Source organism: Rhagoletis zephyria, unplaced genomic scaffold (assembly GCF_001687245.7).
Source record: "Rhagoletis zephyria isolate East Lansing unplaced genomic scaffold, Rhagoletis_zephyria_1.1 Rzeph_scaffold_01233, whole genome shotgun sequence".
In the NCBI taxonomy this organism is placed as follows: Eukaryota; Metazoa; Arthropoda; class Insecta; order Diptera; family Tephritidae; genus Rhagoletis; species Rhagoletis zephyria.
In genome coordinates this window covers 95,053-114,735 of record NW_016158317.1, presented here as the reverse complement: position 1 = coordinate 114,735, position 19,683 = coordinate 95,053, and the positions used below count along the sequence as shown (strand labels likewise).

General features: G+C 34.5%; 1 protein-coding gene across 14 annotated transcripts in view; it reads right to left on the bottom strand.

The window, feature by feature from the left end:
• HDAC4 (histone deacetylase 4) overlaps nt 1-19,683 on the bottom strand; it is a 76,740-nt gene that overhangs the window by 9,097 nt on the left and 47,960 nt on the right. For 12 of the 14 annotated variants that reach the window (XM_017616611.1, XM_017616607.1, XM_017616608.1 and 9 more), the window contains 6 exons: nt 10,991-11,098; nt 7,605-7,766; nt 7,455-7,525; nt 7,218-7,348; nt 2,404-2,544; nt 291-1,063 (listed from right to left, as the gene is read on the bottom strand). In XM_017616611.1, the coding sequence (XP_017472100.1) occupies nt 291-1,063; nt 2,404-2,544; nt 7,218-7,348; nt 7,455-7,525; nt 7,605-7,766; nt 10,991-11,098 (1,386 nt within the window). The remainder of the gene's footprint in view (nt 1-290; nt 1,064-2,403; nt 2,545-7,217; nt 7,349-7,454; nt 7,526-7,604; nt 7,767-10,990; nt 11,099-19,683) is intronic. The other 2 variants (XM_017616615.1, XM_017616620.1) reach the window with 2 other exon arrangements.

Sequence of the window (19,683 nt, the reverse complement as noted above, 5' to 3'; positions counted from 1 at the left end):
TATTTCTAATTTTTATTGGTTAAACTCGAAAAATATAAATCTATTTAAATTACAACAAAATATATCGAGTCCTAACCGCTAAAAAGATGTAAGCGAAATTTTTTCCAAAATATCATAAAATTTTGAAAAAAAATTCGCTTACATCTTTATGTGTGTGCAATCGAGACTTCTTTGCTACTAATTATTTCCGTTCCTCTTTTCATCATATTCGTACGTGAAATTGCGATCAATATCGAAATATTTATCAACAAATCAACCGATAAATTATCGAAATCGATATCAATACTCACATCACTGTTCTCATAGTGCGTTTGCCCCACGCCGATCTGTCCAGTTCCGGTGAGCATCGGGTGACCCAGCGGTAGAGGAGCCGATTGAGTACGTCCCAATGGTCGATGTCCTTGCTTGTTTAGGTGGGCGTGTGCCACTTGGGCATCAGTAATGGGCTGGCCATACATCGACGGTGAAACACCGACCATTGGTGCGCCTGGATGTAGACTACTAGAGCCTAGGACAGCGTGACTGTGTGCGCTAGCGCCACCTGCAGTTAGGAGTGTTGAAGCGGCATGCGCAATAGGTGGTATAACATCACTGGCCAAAGAAGCTTGTGACGATGAGGTGGACGTGGCCGATGCAGAACGTACTACTGGCGAAGGGGCGGGTGGCAGGGCAGCCGCTATCACAGTAGTATGCGATGAAGATGGTGGCGGTGGCGGAGGCGGTTGGTGACGAGCGAATGGCATGGCCAGTGGACTGTAGTATGTAGGAGCGGCTAGAGTAGGTACATGTTGTCGCATAGCGGCAAGCACAGCATAGTTGTTGGCTTGAGCATGTGCATGGCTTGCCAAATGTGGTCCGCCAAGCGGAATATTTGGCATCGAGGGTGAGCTAAACAGCGAGAGATCATTTATACTACTGCGCTGGCCGGGCTGATATTGACTACTTTCTTCGTTTTCTTCTTGAATGGGTGCACTAGTCGGTGAGCCGCGACTACCCACAACGCCAGAAGAGAGTGTGGACGAAGGTGGTGAGTTTGGTCCAGAATCTGGTGTGCTGCTGCAATCTGTTGATTGAGAATAAAATTGACCAATTATTTGAGTGATTTTTTTGTGTATCCTAAAGGACTCAAATTAAGCTGTGCGGTATTATATATATGTAGATATATGTATGTGTGTAAAATGTAGGTATCTCAAATATTTTATACATACATATGGGCACACATATATCTATATACATACTTTTAAAGGGGTTTTATTTTATTTCATTAGTAATATGAAAATATAAAAGAATCCTCTGAAGCATTAAACACATTCAAAGCATTACAAAACAAATTAGCAAGCATTCAAGTCATATTTCGAGGACAACATATAAGCTTTTATTCTGTTAATGGTATGCAGCAATAATTTATAGTAAATACCTACATACACATAGCAAAAATCGTTCATCATTTGTTAACAAACCAGAATCCAGAGCGAAGCAATTGTGGTTGAGAATAGTTTAAAAGTAAGTATGTTGAAATTCTTTATAGTCCAGGAAATAAAGACAAAACTCGGAAAGCCGGACTCGGAATTAGGGAAATGCTGGATTTTTATATGGACCTTTTTTTTGTGGCTTCAAACAACATGCCAAAAGATTCGATTACGGCTAGATATGTTACGCGGTGTGAAAGGTCACAATAAACGGTTTTTTTTTTGCGAAAATATCAGGCTTGATCCTGTTCTGTTTACTCGGATTAAGTGTAGTAAAACTGTCAAGTAACAGAAATAAGCTCACAGCTGATACGGAATAGGTTTCAAGTAAAATATGGTAAAATCGGTATTAGGTCTACTGTTAACGTCTACTTTTACAAAAAAATTATGGTTGCCGAGTTTGTAGCTTAGGGAATTGCCTACAAAAAATATGCGGTCACTTTTTTCGCAAGAATAACGGTTCTCGAGCAAATTTGATTCGAAAAGTTAGCCTACCTAGCAGCAATAGAATCAATGGGGCTTTTTGGTATCAATCCCTGATTGTTCCGAAGTGAATTGTCTTTATTCCTTGTACTACTAAAATTATTGGGTATAATTATTGAACTCGTGTCGATCGGAAATCATGAAATTTTCCTATCATTTTCTTACAAAAATTTCAAATTTTTCGATCGACACGAGTTCAATGATTAGACCCATTAATGTTTTTTTATCCACATACATAAGTATACATAATTCTTGTAATTTTCTTTTCCTTTTAAATTTCTATTATTAATAATTTTAATTTATTTGCATTGCCTTGATTTTATGTACACCTAATAAGTAAAAAAATGCTTAAATTTGTCTTGTCTTCGCTTGTTTTGCTCTGCTTTGCTTGTTTCGTGTTTACATATATATGCTATATATAAATAGTGTTAAAGCCTTGCATTATACGTACTTGTTAAAGCGGAATTTTGCTTCTGCTGCCTTCGCTGCAATATGCGCTCATGCCGACGTAACCCAGCTGGACCACTGATCCTCTGCTTGCGCTCAATAACGCTTTGCTTTAGACGTAGCTTCAGCAAATTTGGTTCGGATGCTGTATGTGAATATTATTGCCAGTGGTTATTTTTAGATACTAAAGATGATTTTATTTTTCTTTTTTTTTTGTTGTTGTTGTTATGCTACTTAAATTTCTACGAAGTTCGATAACAATATACAACTGCCACATTTGTGCAGCGTGGGCAATAATTCTCAGTATTGTAAAAATAAAGTAATGAAAAAGCTTTCCTTTTGTTCAGAGGACTTAACTAAAAAAAACAAGAACTAACGAGAAATATCATACACTGAAGACCGCTTAATTGATTTAATATTTAACCCTTAGTCATGCCATTGGTAATTTAATTTTCCAAATACGTATATTTTCCGATTTGGGTTTTGTATGATTTTGAAGTGATAATAATATCAATACAGTAGATGCTTGCAAATTAGAACCATAAGGCCATAAATAACAAAAATAAGGAACCACTTTGGTTTTACGGTAATTCTGATTTCTGAAATCTTCTAATTTCTGGAAGTTTTTTTATTCGAATATGAATTAAGAATGANGGTGGCGATGGAGCCGAGTTATTTATAAAATCCGTATTTATGAACCGATTTCGTTCAAATTCAAAATGTATTCTTTTTGCATGATGAAAAATACTTATGCGAAAAATGGACCCGCTAGGTGGCGCTGCAGTTGAGTTATTTAGAAAATCCCTATTTATTGTACAATCAGGTTGCAATTCATAATGGGGCTGCAGTCGAAATTATTAGAAACCCCGTATGTCTGGACTACTTGGTTTTTTATGTTTATATCATCATACACCCTATATGCGACCTTGCATCTACCTCCGCTTGATGAATTGCTTAAGAATTTTACTTTACCCATATTTGGTTTTCAACGCTATTCTTGCATTGGTCAACGCAAAAAATATTATCAGGGTCCGCGAAACCAGAGGTAATGGGCTAGTATTCTTGATAAAATAGTAAACAGAATTCAGCTAACTCACAATCCTTGACAATAGAAATAAAAGTAAAAGGTGGCTCAATGTGTTAAAAATGAGTTTTTATTCATTATTTAAAATAACGAATAAAAAAACGAATAAATTATTTGCAAGCAATTTATTCACGAATCATTTATTCGTGAATGAGTTATCTGTGAATAATTATATTACGGATAAAATTTTATTCGAATAATTATCTAAATAACAATTTATTCGAATAATGCCTAACTCTGCATGTAACATGTATTTTTTTTTTTATTAAAAATATATGGTTGTATTAAATTGAAAATAGCGGGTAACACAGATAAATTTGTGAATCCCATTTTAAGTTTTAGTTTATTCAAATAAAATACAGGTTTTCCTGTGATCAAAAAAAGAATGTTTTGCAAATTCTAATTTTAATTTCTGGAAGATTCGAATTTCTGAGATTTCCAATTTGTGAGCGGCTACTGTATTAGGATATGTATTAAAAAATATGATTAAGGAAGTCCCTGACAATGACTTTAACAACTCATTTTAAACTGCTGCAACAAATACAATGAGAACTTCTTCCACCGCGGCTATAGAGTCGCTTCTCTTTTGGACTCCACTCTATATTTTTGTCCAGGCAACAGCAGTTTCAGGGGGAATTCGATCTGAATGTGATTTGAATCAGATGGTGCCCTTCTTAAGAAGAGCTAACATAGCGGTATTTTGGGTAAAGCATCCGATATAGGATATGGGGGTTCGCTGAATCGTTCATAAAAGAAAGCTACTTTGGAAGGTAATTCCAGGTAAAAATACCAGATTGAGAGGTTTGGTCAAATAGTTAACCTCAATTCGATCACAGATATGTACACAGACCGGATGCGGGTGTTTATGGACCCATTGCATTTCTACCCGAGGTACAAGCAATCTCAATCTGTGTCATAATCAACCTTAAAAAGAGCTTAATATGCGGCCCGCAGGAACCTCTTCAACAGGACGATAACCTATGGACTCATCAGGATGTGCTTTGGCACTCTTAAACTCTTGGTAGCAAGAAACACAGCAACAGTTTGCTGGGTACAAGAACACTGCAGGATTGAAGGTACCGAAGTCGCTGACGAATTGGCTAGGAAAGGCTCATCCATTTTGGCAGCAGAAACGGTTAATTGGTAAACTTATAACGCATTAAGTACTGGGGAGCGTTAGGAGTTCTTATACAGGTCTAGCCTTTTTCGGTATCTTTTGAATAGAGCCAACTCAAGTTGCTTACTGCTTATCTAACCAGCGTTCTCACATGTACCGAATTACCGTCTTCGCTTTGAAGGAGTACGTAATGTGTGCATCTACTAGGGAGGCTGATATTATCTTGGGTTTGGAGCTTATCGAGGGTACACAAACGATCTTCTAACAAAAAAAAAAAAATAATCAAAGCTTTATTCAGATCTACGTTTTATATATTAACAAGCCATTCTTTGAGAGTGGAGAAAGGGTAATATTTATGTACATATGTATATAGTATGTAATACCTATGGTAATATGGTAAACATAACGCGCGGGTTTGTCCCATATATGAATGTATGTATGTACATATAACATTCTAACAAAACAATCTGAAAACCAATAATCAATTCTTACTAAACATTTTATTATTATTATTATATATTTAGGAAATACTTTATTTTCATGTTAACTCGGTAGAACCCAGTCNATGGTAAACATAACGCGCGGGTTTGTCCCATATATGAATGTATGTATGTAAATATAACATTCTAACAAAACAATCTGAAAACCAATAATCAATTCTTACTAAACATTTTATTATTATTATTATATTTTTAGGAAATACTTTATTTTCATGTTAACTCGGTAGAACCCAGTGTAAATGGCATCTAAGGTATTAAGTTTTTAAGGAAATTTTGGCGCTACGATGGGTTAAATAAATGCCAAATTCACCATATTTGTTTTATTTGTGCCTTAGTCCTTGCCTAATCAACCTTATTAGTAATTGAAAGCAAAATTCAATATAAATTGTTTGAAAGAAAGAAGCGTAAATTATTGCCTTATATGAGATATTCCCAACAATGTTTACGACATTGTCATATTGCTGTATGTCGTAAACTTTAAGCGGCTAAACACATATTTCGAGAGTTCTTGAGGTACCCTAAAAGTCATCTAAATTGTCACGCCTTTAAAAAATAGTTGATTGTGGTTTCAAGTCCTCTAAACATTAATTTAACCATTTAATACTTACGACATACATACATACATCAATACGACATTTGTTGTGAATACCTAATTAGTAAAATATGTAAATATTTTTAGAAATTTTTTGCATCCTTCGATGAATGGTAGTAGAACATAACATACATATCAAACAACAATGCTTTTTTTAGTTATATTAGCTCACATCGATACATATTGTTTCCTATATACACATACATACTTATGTATATTCATACATACATACTTATAAAAAAAAAAACTTATGTATTTAGCATTTATGTGAATACTCGTAGGGATTCTATTTCAAAAGGTCTGACCTATGCGCTTGTTCGGGAATGTTTTTCGAACTGAAAAAAAGGAACTGAAGCTATATAATTTGCAGTGATATTTTTTTGAATGAATTATGAGATTAGCGTCGAATTTTAGGTACATTCCTAGAGCGCCTTTGCCGATTACTTGTGAAAATTAAAATTACTAAAGTTCCCGCGTTTCAAAAATGTGGCTCCAATACCCGCATCTTTTAGCTCTGTAATTTTGGAAATACTCAAATCAGACTCTATGGATACTTTAAGTACATAGTGTATCCGAATCCCCCAGGGAGGAATTTGAGGAAAAAACCCTTAAGGTGAGTAGGTGAGTAAGGTAGTTTTTATCGAGTAGCTAATCAATAGAAAGTCTATGTAAGAGGCGTAGCAAGTTTTAAGAAATTCCGAACCCTTTAAACATATTTGTGTTGCTAATACCAGTTTCACGAAAGCAATGAAGTGCAAAATTTAATTTTTATTTGAATTTATTATGAAAACCGGCAGTAGGTAAGGACCGTTTTTCTGTACAGGAAATGAAAATTAACTGCCGAATGTGAGTTACCCCCTGCGTTAGTGCAAAGAAGCATCCATATTCTTTTTATTTCTAAACTAAAATTCCCAATTTGCGCAACTAATATTGGACATTTCCATCAATTATTGCTAAGCAATAAGAGAGCCTGATGCTTTGCATTGATGCATTTCCGTACAGGGCGTTTACCCCACTGTGCAAACGGCCATATATTCGACTTACTTATGACTTTAACTATTGCTCAATAAAATTTCTCACCTGCTCTATATGTACATATTTCTCTATAAGTATGTATAGTCTTGTATATTATATAAAACAATATGATAGTTTTCGTTATTTCGGTATTATTTCAAACATTTCAATTACAACAAAAAATTAACTCATTTAATCAAATAGTAAACATAATGTTGGTAATTTTAACAAAAACGTTCTTGTATTCATGCAGGGATTTATTGCTTCATTTATTTTATTATTATTTTTAAGCAGTAAAAATTATTATATTGCGCGTATTTATGTATGTATGTATGTAGCATGGAAAAAATAAGGTTTTAAGGTTACTAGATTTAGATTTAGATTTGAGACTTTCAACACAATTCCAACATGGATATTTTGTACATACACACAAACGTACATACATACGCATTTGTGACTGAATTTAAGCAAGCTGATACGAGTATCATATTAAATTAAAAAAAACACTTGCCTGTTTTGCGTAGTGGAAAGTCGGATTCATATTTCAAAAATGAAGATGGTGGTTGCGGTATTTTATATGGATGGGAACTGGTTAGAGAACCAGCTGGTAACGATTCACCGGATGAGCTTTTCACAACACCTCTATTAAGAGAAAAAAAAAAAATAAATAAAAGTCAATCAATGTAACAGACAGATTTGAGTGACATTGTCAGTTTCAGAGCACAGCGCTGGAGCATGAAAAACTTACCTATTTCTGTAAGGTGACGTGGTCGTTATGCCGTTGGAGGAGGCCGCTTGTTTGCGGTTAATTAGAAAGTTCTGTAATAATGAAAACCATCAAATAATTGAAAGTATATCATAGAGCTATTTATATGGTAATAACATTTCATTTACTTACGTTTAAAATTTGCTTGACTTCGGGACTGGCATTGGCACTGCAGTTTTCCTTCCGCTTGATTACGTCACGCTCGCGCCGTTCTCTTTGTTGCTGCTCTTCTGCGGCAGTGGAAAGTCTTTGTTCTCGTAGTTCCTGGAAAGCGCCATGTGAATGCACCGCAAACTACATAATTACAATAAGTTCGAAAAAGTTTTGGTTTTGGTTTTTTTTTGCAATTTTTGAATCTCAATCAAACGATTATTTTGAACTGAAATTTTTTAGTCTAATTAGATAGATTTGAATGCCTTATGTTTCGTGATTTTATTATACTTAAATAAATAAATTATTAAATATGGATCAATAAAATACGAGGTACGATTGCTTATCGCTAGCTTAGAGTGAAATTTTGCTAAGTCTAGTTTTTGCAAATTTTACAGGAGAGGATAACAACCTTTCAAAGTAATTTTCTTGCAGCACTTATTTTTTAACAAACATTAAACTTTTGGTAAGGAAGAATTTCGATTATTACAGTGAAACTATTTAATAAAAAAGTTTTGGGTGTGTTCGAGCTAGGTACGTAATAATTACCGAAATACTGCAGCCGTGCTGCTTTCTTGATGATATGTTGCTGATGCTCAACTGAAAATCTTCTGAAATGCTGCAGAAATTGTGCAGTTAAACTTTTTATGTTGCTTTTGATTGGCCAATAAGGAGTAATTTATTGTCAAAATTTTGTTCCGAACAGCGATTTTATTTTTATGAAAAGCTCTTTTTCAAGTCAGAAATACACTCGGAGGATCGTAAATAAATCCCCAACTTCCAAGTACGATCAAGTAAAAGGTAAAAATTGACAAAAAGAGGGCTAATACTCGACTGAAAACAGTGGTTTAGTTTTGACCAGACTAAAGTTAACATTTGTCTCACCGATGACATTACATATTTGAGGAGACTACTACCATGGTGGAGCCAATACGATTGTGAGGAGGTGTTTTTCTACTGAAGGCCGGTCGCTATTGCATAGAATCTGTGAAAAATCTGGTTGCCAAACTTCTCTACTACCGGCATACCTAAAATAAATGGATGCTGGTATGATACTGAGTGGGGCGAGGCGGAGATTGCTGATGACAGAGATCTTGGCACAAGTCTCTTTTCGATACTTAGGATAGTACGCCACCACATCTTTTGTTGAGGACATTCTATAATGTTGAGTTCCTGTATCGGAATCCTTGGTAAAGGCCAACACTGAAAACGGGCTTACATACATATTGTCGAATCTTTATTGTTGGCTGAAAAAGTGACAATGGATCAGGAACTAGTGTCTAAGTTTCAATTTTCTCTTGAGGAACATGCCTCGGTATTATAGGTCGAGGTATTTGCAATGCCCAAAGCCATGGGCTACGTGTTGGAAAATAGTTGCCGATGCAGCAGCTAACTTGTGTGTAGTGGCAGCCAAGCTGCATTCGAGGCATTGGTCAGCACTCTAACTACTTTGCAGATGGGACTGCAGGCATATGAGACTGTTGACATATGAAAAAAGCATGAAATTATAGTAGAACAGGAAGGCTACTTATAAATGTACCCAATTGCTTTTTTACCATTACTTTTTTGGCGTTTTTAGAGGACCTATTAAAAATAGTTGATGCTAAAAAACGGCTAAAAAAACAATTGGTTATTATTACTGGAAGCCTCTTAAAGAGAAACAGAAAAATATAAAGTTTCAAGAATTCTATACCATTCTACGAAAAGGTGCCTTTTTGCCATATAAAATACATGGGCTTTGAGGCAGTTCTAAATACATATTTTTTTAATAAAAAAATACGGGTATTCTTCCACCCCCCTTTTGGACCACCCTAATGTATATTGTTCTAATACTAATACCAACTGAGCATTAGAATTAAAGTGCATAATACACTTTTGTTAGATCTTTGTGTTAAAATTAATCATTCGCAAAAATCAGAATTTTCGTGCGTTTTAAATAAAGTATGAAAGGTACTTTCTTCTTTTTTAAATGGAGCAGAAGAAGGAAACAAAGGTACAAGCGCCTAAAGTCAAAATCCAGCTGCTACAAATAGTTATTATTAGATATTATACATATCGAATGAAATGGAAAATATTTGAAGCGACTTCAGCACGTTATCGTATCGAAAATACTAACTATGATCAATTATCTGCGAATGTCTAGTCGAACATGAGCAATAAGATATTTGGGTACATTTATTTTTCAAACGATTACTATGACAAACAATAACGCAATTTTAGCGATTATCTACATTTTGTTGGCGCCAACCAAGCCTTCCTTAAGGTGCTTCGATTACTGGATTGCTAGGAATAGAGCAGAGTGAAAATTTTAGCTAGATTGCACATGTACATACACTGCTGGAACGAAGTATTGGCACAGCAAATTTTTCACAAGATATGCAACAATTTTTATTCTAATATTTTTCCGCCAATTTTGTATGAAAATATGATGCATAAAAAAAATTAATTGCTAAACTTTGTGCAAAACTCGCGAAAATTCAGCAAATTTTCAACTTTTTAATCAGATTTTTCAGAATTTTTTGAGTATGCAGTTTTTCAGCCCATTCTAGTCAAAAAATGCAAGTTCGGAGTAAGTCAAAAATCGCATTGATTTTTGAGATTTTTTTTTGTTCAAGGTGTTTTGCATTTTTCCCATATAAATATTTTCGAAAAAAATTTTTTGTATGGAGACGGCGTGAAAAAATTGCCAAAAAGCAACGGTAATTCCTAGCTATTTAAAAGTTGTACTATATTATAATAAAAGTGATCTAATGATAACAAATCTGCATACTCAAATAAATCCTAAAAAATCTGATTAAAAAGTTGAAAATTTGCATACAAATTTGCTGAATTTTCGCAAGTTTTGCACAAAGTTTTGGAATTATATTTTTAAGTTTTTTGTTGTAGAACGAACCATATTTTTATACAAAATTGGCGGAAAAATATTAGAATAGAAACTGTTGCATATATTGTGAAAAATTTGCTGTGCCAATACTTTGTTCCGGCAGTGTATGGACATATGTACAATAAGAACTTATAATTTCACATTAATATTTGCTAATGTATAAGTACTTATGTATACTTATGTATATGCTTAAAGAAATTATTTTGAGTTAAGTAAACAAAAATGCATGCCCTTCTTTTATGTTGTGGGAAAAAATATAATAACGATGTCTATGAATTATGTGTGATAAGGCTTAGCAAATATAGCCAAAAAGTAATGGCATTTAAAGGAAAATGCATAACAAGTTTTTGGTATTTTAGTTACGATGCTCTTCCAGCAAAGAAGGTATAAATATAAATACATACTTATGAATGTTTGAGGAAGCATTTTATTCAGTGTTTTATGAGCGAAGAGAAAACTATTGTAACATTTGTTAGGAACTCACCTGGTATTTTTGTTCCAGTTGCATTTTGTGTCGCAATTCCAGCTCCTTGGTCTGTTCATGAAATGTATGGAGAAGCATTTGCTTTTGTAATTCCTGCTTCTTTTTTAGCTAACATGCAAATAAATTAGGTTAAAAAAATAAAGAATCTTAGTATTTTAACTGATTTGTTTTCTTATTCATACAAAAATTAAAAAAAAACAGCTTAATGTACTTATGAATATAGAAATTGTCGTTTAAAGTAAAAACGCGTAGTAAGGTAACGTAAAAAAAATGTATTTGAGGTTGCCAAATTTTACAGGAGAGAGTGAAGCCTGTCCTATTTCAAAACTTTTATCTCCAATTATCTCTTACTTTTATATATATGCAATTATCGCCCGATAATTCTATATGAATGGATAAGGCGTGAGGCCTACAATCTCATTTTTGGCACAAATGTCTGTTACGATGTTTTGCAAAACCACCATACGCGGTTTTGTACTTTAAACGACGTTATGTGACAGAGAAAGTTAAAATGGACCTACGCGTCTAAAAAGTATATTTATACACTTGTGGAACTTAAATAAATTAGGTAGAATTTTTAACAAAAACCAACAAAAACAACAACCCCATGATCAAGTGTAAATGATAGCGCAATAGCTGTGCTTGATTGTAGCTGGCTAAACACATGGAAAAAAGTGGAAAAAGCAACAACAGTTTACGTGGCGAACTTTGCTCAGTGGGTAGGCTACGGCTTGGGCGGTAGGGGGGTCGTTGCATCGAATCCCACTGAAGAAGTCTGATGAGGAGATAGCAGCTATAACTTCTACCAAAATGTAAATTGTTGTTTTTCCCGCAAAAATTCATAAAAAACGGCCTCAAGCTCAACAGGACAATACTGATTTTGATGCGGCAAATCTTAAAGCTGTTTTCGATTGACGTTTTGATGCTGATTAAGAATCCGTAAGTATAAAGTTTCCATCAGATCCAGATTTTGGTAAAAACGAGGCCAAAGTGTCGAGAAATGGCGTCCCTGCACCTTGACCTGATAGTCACTTATAATTATTTATTAAATAATAAAAAATACTGGAAAATTGTGCTATTGAAAACAAAAAAAAATCCACAATCAGTTCAATAAATGACTATGAGTGACCATCCGATCAAGGTGCAGCGATGGTGTTTTCAGGGACTGTAGTCGAAAGCTCAAGCCTTAATTTAAGCCTAAGTGGAAGCTTCTATAACCTTTTTTTCCTTTCTAGAGCTTCTCAAATATTGCAAAAAGTGCGATTTTTTGACAATTTAACATAATTTTTCTCAAAATCTGGAGCTGATGCAAACTTTTTACTTACGGATTCTTAATCAGCACCAAAAAGTCGATCAAAAAAAGCTTTAACATTTTCCGCACCAAAATTTTTTTCCATTTTTGTTGGCCTGTGTAATAGGATATTTAAACATTGTCCAAGACCACCCGTACACCCCTCTAAAATGGGGGGAACTTTTTTTTATTGAAAAACGCAAAAATATGACCTACTCAATCAGGGATGGTTTATATTTTGGTGGTATTACTGACTTCCGGTTTCGACCGGAAGTGGGTTAAACTGACCGAAAATCCATTTTTTTAATTACACATATATGCACACATGTTTTTACTACTGATTCGCATTCTGGGTTTAAAAATACGTAACTTTTGTTTGAATTTATGTTTTCTCGGAATGACTTTCGAACATCAAATCGTTCTGGACTTCTAAAAAGGACGAAATGTTTTCATTGGAATCATCAAGTTTTTCAATCAAAAACATTTCCCTCCATTTTAGAGAGGGTGGGCGGGTGTTCAGGACCCCCTGTATAGTAGAGAACTTTATGAATAAAAAATTTGGAATGAAATTAAATTAAATTGACTAGTTTTGGCTATTTTTCTTTTGTTTATTTAATGTTTACATTCTTTTTATAAATGTCTAGCACTTTACCTAACCAGCGCCACAAAAAACCACATATCAAACTTCGTGCAAAAATTATGAAAATTCAACATACTATCAATTGCACCCAAAAATTTTAAACTTTTTGTTCAGAATTTTTTGAAAAATTTTGGGTATGCAGTTTTGTAACTCATTAAGTTTAAACAGGTTAAAGTGCAAATTTCAAGACGCTAGAAAATCGCGTTGATTTTTAATAGTTTTTTTTTTTTTTGGTTGACGATGTTGTGCATTTTCTTCCATATAAAGTATGCTCCTCAATTTCGTTTGTATGGGAGAAAATGCCTAGCACCATGAGCAAAAAAATATATTAAAAATCAACGCGATTTTCTAATTCTAATGTAATGGGCTACAAAACTGCCTACTAAAAAGTTTAAAATTATTGGGTGCAATTGTTAAATTTTGTTGAATTTTCATAATTTTTGTACGAAGTTTGAAATGTGGGTTTATGTGACATCGATTAGGTAAAGTGCTAAACTTATAGACTTAATTTAGAAAATATAAATATAATTAGACACGTTTTTTAATTCTAGTGAAACAAGATCCAGTTTTAAGTGGCTAAAAAATCGCGTTGATTTTTGAAGGTTTTTTTTTATTGCTGACGACTTTTTGCACTTTTTACCATATAAAAGCGAATTTTTCGTAGAATAAAATGCGTATGACCGTTTGCAAGCAAAATTAAAAAAATTAACGCTATATTTTACAAATTGCACTTGTTATACATATGCAAAAAACCGCGAAAATTCATTAAAAATCAACGCGATTTTTTAGCCGCTTAAAACTTGATTTTGTTTCACTAGAATTAAAAACCCGATCTGTCTGCATAGGTGCTCAAAATTTTTCTAAAAATTCAGATTAAAAAGGCTAAAATTTTGACGAAAATTGGTGGAATTTTTGTAAGTTCTGTATAAAGCGTGAACCATATTTTTATAAAAAAATAACATACAAATTTTGAAAAACATTGCAAATATTAAACAAAAAACACCCTGCACTCACTTTTGATTGCCAGTGTAGGTGTGGTTATTTATTAATTTTATATTTCACTGCCTGCGTAAAAGATTTTGTGATTTTGTTTTTTTTTTATCAATGTCTAAAAATAAATTGGCAACACACTCATCAAACATAAAACGTTTCCATGACCTTAAAACTACACATAGTTATATATATGTACATATGTATGTATGTATGTACATAAGCTAAAATTTTCACGGGTAGCGCGTGGCAAAGATGAAAAACCACATAGCTTTGTGCCGCACAGTATTTTGTTTTCGTTTACACGGAAGCAAGAACAAGGCTAAAATTAAAATTCTGTGAGTTTAATGGAGCGTGGTACTGAGACATTGTCAAGTTCAAGAACACATTACCCACATTTGACCCAATACTTTTTGTGTAACATCCTGTAAAAATGTCAAACAGCAAACTTACTCACTGCAGTGAGAGTAAAAAGTAACAATCAAAAATTTCGGGAACAAAAAAAGCATATTTTCTGTAAAAACGTGAAACAGCTTATCGCTTGAGTATTTTCATGATTTTACCAGAAGAAAGATTCGGGTAAAATCTTGCAACCTCATTCTCTACACAACTCTCCAAAAAATCGCTCTCATTTACATATGCATATATAAAATGATCAAAAGCACATATTAACTTCCTTTTAGAGGGACATTTGCTCTAAAATTATCTACCTATACATATATTGCTTGAAAGTTTAAGATTTTTTGTAAATTCTTTTGATTAGCCTATTATTTTACAAAAACATCAAGCTATCAACAAAGAATATTGAAATCGATTGATAAATAAAGTTGTAAATGGTCAAATGAAAATGAGTAATAATTTCCACAGAAATATAGTACATATGATAACATTAACGTATACTTAGTTTATACATATGTACATGGCGTATGAGTAACAATCGTTCCTACCCTGCAGTGAAAAATTATCAATTGTTAAAACTAACCAACTTATAGTTAGCTTTTTGGCGAGATTTCGATTAATACCTCACTTTTAATTAGCTATGACAAAACCAACTTAAAGTGAATTGTAAAGTCGTGCAGGAGTCATGCAGACGCAATCGGGAGTTGGTTTTCTTTACAAGTTTCTATTAAATATCCTCATACAAAAATTACTTTCAATACACTTTTTTTCTGAACTTCGCAGATTCTTTTTCATATTCAGGACAAATAAAAGGAAGATCGAAATTTTATACTATCATTTTGAAGTTATGTCTGACGGTGTTCGAATATGGGGCCACCCAGAGCAGAATATGTAAACAAATATGAAATGTAATAAAATAAAGTAAATAAATAAGTAAATAAAAAAGTAAAAAAAAAAAAAAAAAATTTGTTTTTCTTATTGATATTTTATGTCCAAAAGTAGTTAGTTACAAGTTAGTTGACATGTAATGCAGAGGTATCCAGGTCTGACTTTTTTGCGGCCATCGCCCCACAAAAGTAGTTAGCTTTTTTCGAACAAAATACACAGTTAATAGTTAGCACTAGTGTTCGCGTAAACAGACTAAAGTTAGGTATAAGCTAACGTCACTCCCTGCAGGGTAGTCATATATGTATGTACAATGTGTTTCGGCGTTTATTTGGGTTGTTTTAGCTAATTCAGTGTAATTAAAAGAAAAAAAGTATGTTACTGACGCAAGAAAAAATGTCTTACATACAACAAAATTATAGTTCGCTGAATATACATATGTAACGTTTAGTCCAGATAAAAAATGGGATTCTACACTGCATGCCGACTAAAAAAATCCGAGTATATTCCCTAGGGTATTTCGCGAAAAATGCGTACAAGAAAACTTTGATCGCTAGCGTATGAATATGTCTCATTATGCGTAAGTACATAAAATGAAAACATGTCACCACTCGAAAGATTGTTGCAATTCGTTTTTGAGTAGCAAGCGCTGTCGGAAGAAAATGGTTCCTATCATTTTGATGTGGCGTGTGTCAATACATACAGATTTATGTAAATATTTTTAAAGTAAAAATAGCACGTTGTCAACGCAGCTATACATATGTACATATCAGGGTTATTGCGAATATAAGCATTCGCATTCGCAACCGCGGAGCTTCCGCATTAATTTTAACATTCGCATTCGCTTTCGCATTCGCATTCGCATTCGCAATAATTAATGCGGATTCGTATCAAATGAAAGAGACTCAAATATCTTTAAACTGAAATGTCTAAACGAGCAAAGCCACCCATTGAAAAATATTTCAATAAAAAATTTTAATTAATTACCATGGAAAAAACCTTGGGTCAGGTATATGTATGTTTAGTATTAAATGATATAAAAAAAATGTAAATAGAGGGGGTAACCTTCGTTTGTTATTTCTGTTTAAAAGCTATTTCAGTGCTCTTTCATATGATTCCAAATTTATTTAATTTTGATAAGCTGTTTGTTTATTATCCGGAATGGACATTTATTTCGGAATAAAAAGTATTTGGTCAAGTTTAACTCGTAAAAAAAAAACTGTTATTTTCGGTCCCTGGAATATTGTGCAAGTGCACTGCTAAAACGTATATGTGGCCAGTCACAGAAGAAAGGATTAAAAATGAATTACAAAAACTAAAATCGAAAGACGCTGTTGATGTTTGTTACAGGTTCTCGAAATTCAGAAACAAACAAATGAATGAGAAAGAATAATTCTTTGGAAAACAACGGTGTTTAAACAACGATATTTCCATGATGCTAGATTGTGAAGATGAAAGTCAGGAGGATACATCCGACATTTGCAGCCCCGATGCAATTCTCAAAAAAGAATTTTTGTACCGCAATAAAAAAATTAACATAACTGAAAGTCCTCTCGACTGGTGTAGCGTCAAAGAATTTACAATTCTGTCAAGTTTCAAGTTTTTCAAGTTTGTCGCCCCGAGCGAGTAGTTATTTAGTGGCGCAGGTTTGATTTACGAGCTTTTAAAATCCCTTTATTAAATACGATGTTCCAATTTTTAACTTCAAGTACTAAAACAAACATTAATAAAAATTACTAACCTTTTCATTTTTTATTTAACTAAATCACCTAAATTATTTCTCAAAAATACTTGGCATCGGGATTCGCGTCCGCGGATGTCTAAAATTCCACATTCGCAACATCCCTAGTACATATGCACCTGCATAAATATCTATATTCAGTTTAAAAATCTGTTGCGCCCACTGTGCATCCCGCCGATTGGCCACACTATGTTATTACTTAGGGGTTTTCACACATTTTTGGGTGGGTGCAAATAAATTCATGCATCTGAATATGTATACAGTCAAGAAAAAGGTTGTAGAAGAACATACACAGACTTTAAGCGTTATCACATTCGGAAAATTATATTATTTTTCATTAGTTGCTTTCGCAGCGATGATTTCTTTTAAGCAATGATTTTGTCGAAATTATCGTATATACAAAATTGTATATTATACATACATATTTTTTACTATGTACACGTGTATGTAATTTATATTTGATAAGCGTGACTATAAACCTTTATAACTCAGCTATCAATCACAAAAGCGAGGTCTTCTAAAAAAATCAATAATACACATTCATACATACATACATACATACAGTGGCGAAAATATAGATAGGGAAGATACATTTTAGTATTCTCTGGCTATTTACCTTTCGTTGATTTAATGTTTATTTATTATTCTTGTTATAAAAGTGTAGCTCTTAATCTAACAAAAACCATGTAAGTCAAAATTTCGACCTTGTACAAAAATTAGAAAAAATCGTCCAAGTTACATAAAAAATTTTGGAGCTTTTTAATTAGATATTTTAGAAACTTTCTGAGTAGATATGCAGTTTTGTACCCCACTGATTGTTGGAAAATTTTTTTGTGGAAGGTGTTGCGACGTCTACCACACTTGCCATGTAAAGGAGCGCGAATTCGGTATTGGATTTCTGCTGGGTGAGAGACTCCGTCGCCGAGTACAGTCATTCACCCCGGTGGACGAACGTCTCGCCACAATCGGCATCAAAGTGAGATTCTTCAACATCTTGCTGATTTGCGCCCACACTACGACGACAGAGAAGGACAAAGTGTCTAAGAGCGCTTGGAGCGCACATACGAGCGTTGCCTCCGCCATGATATCAAAATCGTGCTTGGCGACTTCAATGCCAGGGTGGGCAAGGAAGGGATGTTTGAAACCACCGTTGGAAAATTCACGCATGTCCACTCTGAGGGCCAAACATCGACATCAAGACCAGTTGCGAACTCCTGTAAGAACCACAATGCCGAACGTATTTAAATTATGGAGAGAACACTTTTCCACCCTCCTGAATGGTAGCAGCACGGAAAGTTGTGGAGAAGACGAACCGAGCCCCCAGTCAATGATGAAAGAATCGATGTTCCACCGCCTGACTACGATGAGGTACGAATAGCAATTATAAATATATTGGCGCTTACACATCAGTTAGTGTTTGGCCGAGCTTCTCCCAGATTTGTGGCATGCGCCTTGATGTTTTCACACAAAGCGGAGAGACCTACTGTTTAAATCTGACTCTGAACGGCGATTGTATTTTTATGAGAAGCTGTTTTTCATGGCCGAAATACTCTCGGAGGTTTGCCATTGCCTGCCGAGGGACGACCGCTGTTAAGAAAAACCCGTTTTGCTATATTTTTGCAATATTGCTTTGGCCAGGGCTTGAACCCAGGCGCAGCGGAGAGCTAGCGCGCACTGCTAACCACTACACCATAGCTGGCGCCAAATATAATTACTCGGCTGAAAAACAATAAAGCTTCTGGAGCTGACAGCCTGCCAGCTGAGCTATTCAAGTACAGCGGCTAATAAGTTGCATGCATCAACTCTTGGGCAGAATATGGTCAGATGAGCGCATGCTTGACGACTGGAATTCAAGCATGCTCTTCCTACTCCACAAGAAAGGTGACTTCGCCATTCGCGCCAACTACCGCGGATCAGCCTTCTAAGGCCAGGTTACAAGGTCTTATCGAGTGTATTGTGTGAAAGATTGAAGCCCACCGTAAACGAACTGATTGCGCCTTATCAGTGTGGCCTAGGACCTGGAAAATCCACTAAATACCAGGTACTCACAATACGTCAAATCTTGGAAAAGACCCGCGAGAAAAGGATCGACACTGATTACCTATTTGTGGACTGCAAATCCGCTTTCGATAGCACTAGAAGAAAATTCCTATACGCCGCGATATTTGAATTTGGTATTCCCGCGAATCTGATGCGGCTGTGTAAAATGACCTTGAGCAATATCCCCAGCGACGTCAGAATTGGGAAGGACCTCTCCGAGAAGTTTGCTACCAAATGGTCTTTCAGACAGGGCGACACCGTTTCATGTGATTTCTTTAATCTGATGCTGAAGAAGATAATAGGAGGTGCCTAACTGAACCGCTCAGGGACAATTTACTATAAGAGCGTGCAATTGCTGGCGTATGCCAATGACATCGACATCATCGGTAATAAGAACCGCGAAGTCTGTTCTGCCTTATCCAAGTTGGATTAGGAAGCAAGGCGTTTGGGTCTGGTGGTCAAAGAGGACAATACGACTTTTTGCAAAACACAGGAAAATTCAACAAATTTACGTACTAATTTGCAACTTTCCAAACAGATTTTTTAGAAAAAATTTATAAATTTAAGTATAACAAAGTGCAAGTTTGAAGCTGCTAGAATATCGCATTGTTTTTTGGCAATTTTTTTGCGGACAGTGTTATTATTTTCGAATTTCGAAATTCTTTATATGGAAGACACTATGTAAAAAAAAAAAATTGCCAAAAACA